The sequence below is a fragment of the Danio rerio genome, chromosome 12 (assembly GCF_052040795.2).
Source record: "Danio rerio strain M-AB ecotype USA chromosome 12, GRCz13ab, whole genome shotgun sequence".
Lineage (NCBI taxonomy): Eukaryota > Metazoa > Chordata > Actinopteri > Cypriniformes > Danionidae > Danio > Danio rerio.
This window is the reverse complement of record NC_141032.1, coordinates 49015001-49022500: the sequence shown is the minus strand read 5'-3', so window position 1 is coordinate 49022500 and position 7500 is coordinate 49015001. Positions and strand designations below refer to the sequence as shown.

Sequence of the window (7500 nt, the reverse complement as noted above, 5' to 3'; positions counted from 1 at the left end):
CCTAAAATTTCTGCATAGAGTGTCATTTTAAAATAAGTCAAAAATAAAAATAAGTGTTTTTAAAAAAATCATTCATGTAAAAGAATGTCTAAAATATGTCATTTTAAAGATGTCAAGTTAAAGAATGCATAGAATTATTATATCAACAATTCCTGCATTAATAATTAATACACTCTCGTCAGAAGTCTTAAAAATGTAATTTTAAAATAAAAGCACGCTTAAAAATACATGCATAAAATATTAAATCTACATATTCCTTATTCTAAAAATGTCATTTTAAATATAAAATATATTTAAATAAAAAAAAATTAATAATAATTATTATACCATTAATTCCTGCATAAATAATTGATGCACCCTCAAAATGTATTTTAAAATAAAAGCAGATTTAAAAAAATAAATGCATGAAGAATTATTTTAATATTAATAACTCCTGCATAATAACAGATACACGACTCACCCTCGTCCCACTATGAGCCTGAGCGCGTCCACGTTGCCGTGCTGCGCGGCCCAAAGCGTCGGCGTCATGCCATCCTCATCCGGCGCGTTCAAGTGTTTACGCGTCGCTTCTTTCAGCAGCAGCAGGTGCCCGTCCCGAGCCGCCCGGTGGAATCTATCGTCCATGGCGGAGGCTCGCGGATCTCTCTATCCCGGCTCACGGATGCGCATTTGGCGGCAGTGTGTGTGTGTGTGTGTGTGTGTATTGGAGAGATTTCACGTGCGCTTCTGTCTGCTCCACTCCAGAGCCTCTGCTGGTTTGCTTGAGTGGTTGCTATGGGAGGAGTCGTGCAATAATAGAACGCCCACTTCCGATCAGCGCACACCTGAGATGAGAAGCACACCTGACTCACTCTCTTACAGGAATAATCCTTATATATAATTATATTTTTCATAATAGTTTAATAACTCATCTCTAATAACTGATTTCTTTTCTCTTTGCCATGATGACAGCACATAATATTTGTCTATATATTTTTCAAATCACTAGTATTCAGCTTAAAGTGACATTTAAAGGCTAAACTAGGGTAATTAGGGTAAAGTTAGGGTAATTAGGCAAATCATTGTATAACAGTGGTTTGTTCTGGAGACAATCCAAAACTAATATTGCTTAAAGGGGCTAATAATATTGACCTTAAAATGGCTTTAGAACAATTAAAAACTGCTTTCGTTCTAGCCAAAATAAAACAAATAAAACTTTCTCCAGAAGAAAAAATATTATAGGGAATACTGTAAAATTTCCTGAATCTGTTCATTTGGAAAATATTTAACAGAATAAATATTGCACAGGAAGGCGAATAATTTTGCCATCAACTGTGTATATAATTTGTCAAATATTTTCATTTTAAATGTTTATAGTGCTTATTTTAATAAAAAATATATTTTGTTTTAAATAAATTACATTTACATATAAAAAACAGTTTTTAAATTACAATAAACTGTAAAACGTGATTAATTACTTAAAGCGAGTAAACCAATTGCCTTAAATAAACAAGTTGACTTTACAATAAAATGTAAGTAAACCCATTGCAACTTGGAACTGTTAAGCTCACTTAATTTTTATTATTATGCAAATTGTACCCACTTTTTAAAAAAATAAAAAGCAATCTAATCACTTTTTCCAATACGCATTTATTACATATTTTTTTATCCAGAAAAATGAAAATAACTAAAATAAATCTGCTCCTCCAGACTCAATCAGACTAAATTCAATACAGGCTTTAAATGTAGATTTTTGTAGACTTAATGAAGCACCAAATATGTAACATTGCAATAATTACAGTAATTATTTAAAAACAAACAGGCTAAAATAGTCTGATACTGTAAAAAGTGACTAGTTGACTTTAAAAAGATGGTAATAATTGCAGTCATTTTCTCAGAGATGGGTTGTGGCTGGAAGGGCATCCGCTGCGAGCTGGATAAGATGACGGTTCATTTCACTGTGGGGACCCCGGATTAATAAAGGGACTAAGCTGAAAAGAAAATGAATGAATTGCAGTAATTACTTGAAAACAGACAGGCTAATATATTCTGACACTGTAAAAATGGACTAGTTGACAAAAAAAAGGGAGCACAATTAGCATAATTACAAAAATTCAACGTTACAGTTCCAAGTTACAATGGGTTTACTTACATTTATTTGTAAAGTCAACTCGTTTCTTTTGAGGCGATTGGTTCACGCGCTTTCAGTAACAAATAACTTCTTACAGTGTATGTATATTAAAAATATAATCTTATATAGAGCATTTCAATGTGGTGATGTCACTGGCCCTTGAACATTTCCTGCGTGTTACCAAACTATTTCATCATAAGAGTGACAAGAGGCAATTTAACTATCATGACAAAATCAATATGTGGAGCCTTTTGGATTCTTGCAAGCTACGGAAATTCAAAATGTAATAAAGAAAATACAATAGGACCATGATTATTGTTTACATGCCTCAAAATGGTCTATAATGTATTCATTTTCTTTTCGGCTTAGTCCCATTATTAATCCAGGGTCACCACAGTGGAATGAACCGCCAACTCTCTATATAAGATCATATTTTTAATATACATATGTAATGGTGGCCAGCTAGTGTGTGCTGTGCAGGTAAACCTCACTCCTCTGACCTCTAAAGGTGCTCTAGCGACAAATGCTAGAGGCCATGGTCTTTAGCCTCCTTGTTGGAGCAACTGACTCCCATGCAGAAGGTCGTCGGTTCAAAACCAGCTCGGAGCAGGTTGGGTGGCATAGAAACCGGCAGGGTTACACATACACTGTAAAAAGGGATTAGTTACACTAGTAAACTAATTGCCACAAAAGAAACAAGTTGACTTTACACAAAAATGTAAGTAAACCCATTGTAACTTGGAACTGTAAAGTTGAGTGTTTATAATTATGCTAATTGTACTCACTTTTTTTTAAAGTCAACTAGTCAATTTTTACAGTCAGATTAATTTAGCTCGTCTGTTTTCAAATGATTACTGCAATTCATTCATTTTCTGTTTGGCTTAGTCCCTTTATTAATCCGGGGTCGCCACAGGGGAATGAACCGCCAACTTATCCAGCATATGTTTTACGCAGCGGATGCCCTTCCAGCCACAACCCATCTCTGGGAAACACCCATACACACTTATTCACACTCATACATAATGGACAATTTAGCTTACCCAATTCCCCTATACCACAAGTCTTAAGACTGTGGGGGAAACTGCTCTATTGCATTTGCAAATGAAGTGGACAAAACCGCATTCATGAATATTTTTATAGTATTTCTGTACATGCAGCATTTAAGTTTGCAGCTTTTACACATTTTTTGTGCTTCATTTATGCAGAAGTCACTCTCAGTCCTCCACCTGCAGAAGAGTATTACAGTAAAAATCACACGCACAGATACAGACAGACACACAAAAAGAAAGACACCCCATTGCTCATGAAATCAAGTGCGTGTCTTTCTCACGGTTTGACTCAGTGGAAAATAAAACAGCATGTTTCAGAAACAACAGTGCCAATATATACACCAGAAACAAAGAAAAAAATGAGAGGACATCTTAGACTTCATTGAACTCGATTTTGGAGAACAAATGCAGAGCTCATTCATCATGCAGAATGTGTTCAGCGGTAAAGAAAAGAGGCTGTGCAGAGTTTCTTCTGTCATTAAACTCTCTGGATCTCAAACAGCTTGACATCAGTGTCGTACCAAACAGGAGGATCCACATTACTAAAACAAGAACAAACACATCATGTTATACCACATTTTAACATGTACATGCATTCAAAAATAGAGCTGAATATATAAAAGGTAAGTTGTGCTGCTTTTTGCACTCATGCTTTTGGGTGTGATGATGTAATGTACACTTAATACACTTCACTGAACGGGTCCACAGAGGGAAAAAAAGAACAAACATTTTAGGAAATACTGTAAAAAATTCCTTGCTCTGTTAAATATAACTTTGGAAATATTTGAAAGAAAACAAATTACAGGAAGGCTAATGTATTTGATTATTTTGTTGATATTTTTCATATTTATAAGTGTAAATTTTCCAATAGAAACTCCGCTTTCTTGTGTTTGAGCAATTGAAAAAAAACCTTCTTTACTATTGAACATATTACTAATAAAAAGACCCTTAAAACTGTCTATTTGTGTTCAATTTCCAAACTTTTAGATTAATGTGAAGGTCCTGATTGTGTATAACTTTAAGAATTTGATAATTTGTGCTTGTTTGGTTTCTAAATTTATTTTATTTTGTACTTTTATTATTATTTACCCTCCATCCCGCCCAGCATTAAATATAACTAGTTCAATGTGTAATGTATCTGTTGTTTCAAGCATTAAAAAAAGTGACAACAAAACGTTACTAAAACAAGAACAAGCACCTCATGTTTCACATTTACATTTAGTCATTTAGCAGACGCTTTTATCCAAAGCGACTTACAAATGAGGACAAGGAAGCAATTTACACAACTATAAGAGCAACAATGAATAACTGCTGTAGGCCAGTTTCAGGTATTAGTAATTTAAAAAATATATATATTTATTATTTTTTTATTAATGCAATTAGTGGAGGGGTCAGAGAGGCAATTGCAGATTAGGAAGGGAAGTGGAGACTAAATAGTTGAGTTTTTAGACGTTTCTTGAAGACAGCGAGTGACTCTGCCGTTCTGATGCAGTTAGGGAGTTCATTCCACCAACTGGGCAGATTGAATGCGAGAGTTCAGGAAAGTGATTTCTTCCCTCTTAGGGATGGAGCCACGAGACGACGTTCGTTCACAGAAGGCAAGTTTCTGGAGGGCACATACATCTGCAGAAGTGAGAGCAGATAAGAAGGAGCAAGGCCAGAAGTTGCTTTGTAGGCAAACAGCAGAGCTTTGAATTTGATGCGAGCAGCAACTGGTAGCCAGTGCAAACGCATGAGCAGCGGAGTGACATGTGCTCTTTTAGGTTCATTAAAGACCACTCGTGCTGCTGCGTTCTGAAGCAGCTGAAGAGGTTTACACGTTTTCACATATACATGCATTCAAAATACAGCTGATAATTTTACAGTTAACTTGTGCCGCTTTTTGCATTCATACTTTTGGGTGTGATGAAGTAATGTACACTTAATACACTTCATTGAACGTCTACACATACACTCAAAAAAGATTAATTGGATTTACTACATTTTTTAAGGAGATTATAAAGAATTTATAAGGGCTGAATTTAAACAAACACATTTAATGTAGTAATGTTCAACTTCATTTGTTTGTTTAAATTCAGCTTATTTAATTTGTTCCATTTCCATCCACTTACCTTAAAGAAAATTAGTAAATCCATTTAATCACTTTTATACATATAAATAAATCACATGAACATTAGTATATTAGTCAATAATGTTACTGAAATTCATTTAAAAACTGAATAAAAATACATTTACACACATTTACACAAAAAAGAAGATTCGATGATAGGCTACGAAATTGCATTTGTATTAGTCTTTTGTTTCTGTTTTTTCATTTTAGGGGTTTTGTTCTTTTTTTGTTTCTTTTAGTTGTCTTTTGTTGTGTTGCTTTTTGTTCTGTTTTATTGTCATGTTATTGTTGCTTGTTTTGTTTTATTCATCATTATTGTTGTTTTTTTGTTTATGCTTATTTTGTATTTTTTGTTTTGTTTGTTTCTGTTTGTTTTTTGGGTTTTGTTTTGTTTTATTGAGTTTTTTGTTTGTTTTGTCATGCTTTGTTGTTGTGTTGTTTTTTTCTTGTCTTTTTGTTGTTTTTTTGTTTCTTTTTTGTCAGTTGTTTTGTGTTGTTCTTTTATTTTGTATATTTTTTGTTTGTTTTGTCCCGGTTTTGTGTTTTTTCTTATTTGTGTTTCTGATTTTTTTGTCTTTTTGTATTGTATTTGTCTTTTGTTTCTGTAGTTAAAGTAATTAATAACCTTCACTTTTCACTGTAGTGCAATAATGTGCATCTCTTGTAAAACTGCTTTGAAACCAATATTATCATGAAAAGCGCTATACTAATAAACTTGAATTGAATAATGTCCAGATTGTCCTGCAGAGGGGGTCAGAGAGCAGGACTCACCGTAAGTAAATGATGCCCCACATGTACGTACGGAACCACAGAGCCGTTCCCTCATTGGCCTGATACTTGCGGATGAGGATGGGATGAGGAACTGGCAGTAAACCCACCAGAGTCCCATGCTGGAGGAACCTGAGGATCTCAGACTCATCCGTCAAACCTCTGGTGAAAAAAACAAGTGCTTAATTTAAGGGAGAGTTCACTCTCCAATTGCTCCAAACCTTTACAAGTCTTTTTTTTCACCCGTGGAACAGAAAAGAAGATATTTTGAAGAACATTAGAAACCGGTAACCACTAAATTTCGGAATGGGAAGACAAAAAATACTATGGAAGTCAATTAAATATCTTCTTTTCTGCTCCACAGGAGACAAAAACAGAGACTCATGAAGGTCTGGAACAAATGGAGAGTCAGTTATTGACACAATTTTCATTTCTGAGTAAATTATCTCTTTAAAAATCAAGGTGAAAATCTGAAAAGTGCACCACTATTACTCCCTGAACACCTCAAAAATGAGAGATCTTGAAATAAAGTGTAATGTAGTCCTCACTTGTCTATGCAGATTTTCTCCACTTGAGGCACCAGAACCTGAAGGAGCCTCATTATAGTCTGTAGAGGAAGTTTACTTTTCCAGGAGAGGACCTAAAAGAGAGCATGTAGCGGTTGCTAAATGTAAATCTGCATCAAATATGAAAATATAATACAAAAACAGTGAATATAAGTGTCTTGGAGAGAAATAAAATGCATTTGTTTATTTTTCCTATATAGGTCCTCACCAGTGTTGGAGTCGCATTGCAAGAAATGCTAGTTATGTTATAATATTCATTTTCAAAGCAACAAGTAATGCATTACCTAAAATAATTATAATTCAGTTACTTTAAAAAAAAATCAATTAGAGTTACTTTTAAGTTTAATTAATTAGCTTTTGATAAATAAATTGCTAAATTAAAGGAACGTCACATTATGAGTTCATACATTATGAGATTCACAGACTGCAGAAACCAAGATGGCAGAGCCTTGCATTTCTGCAATAGAAATATTCTCATTATTCTGAAGACATGGAAGACAATGAAAAGGGAATAATAGTCTCAATGGACAGTAATTTTACTTCACTAATAAGACAAAAAGTACAACAGTAGCAAACAGATTGCTTTAAACTGTCATTAATCTGTATATTCAGCATGTGCAGTACAGCTCTGGGCTTAGAACGTTCTCAGAAGATAATAATATCCTACATTATTGTTTTAATGTGTTTTTAAAGGTTAATGAAGGCTATACGGTGCATTGTTTATTGCAGAACTCCTCTATTTAAAAAAAAAAAAAAACTATTTATGAAAGAGATCTCAGCTCAGCTAGGTAAGAAAAATTTATGCATAAGTAACGTAACAATACACATCATAAAAAGTAAATAAGTAATGCAACTAGTTACTTTTTTTGGGGAGTGACTCAACATTGTAATGCATTA

The 7500-nt window shown here is 33.9% G+C and overlaps 2 protein-coding genes across 2 annotated transcripts in view; both read right to left on the bottom strand.

Moving 5' to 3' along the window:
* ush1gb (Usher syndrome 1Gb (autosomal recessive)) overlaps positions 1-767 on the bottom strand; it is a 16482-nt gene extending 15715 nt beyond the window's left edge. Inside the window, exon 1 of the mRNA XM_087277076.1 lies at positions 461-767. Within this exon, the coding sequence (XP_087133202.1) occupies positions 461-624 (164 nt within the window). The 5' untranslated portion in view covers positions 625-767. The remainder of the gene's footprint in view (positions 1-460) is intronic.
* A 2644-nt stretch (positions 768-3411) lies between these two features.
* hid1b (HID1 domain containing b) overlaps positions 3412-7500 on the bottom strand; it is a 27213-nt gene continuing 23124 nt past the window's right edge. The window contains 3 exon segments of the mRNA NM_001002739.1: positions 3412-3701; positions 6041-6199; positions 6586-6677. Coding sequence (NP_001002739.1) covers positions 3638-3701; positions 6041-6199; positions 6586-6677 — 315 coding nt within the window. The 3' untranslated portion in view covers positions 3412-3637.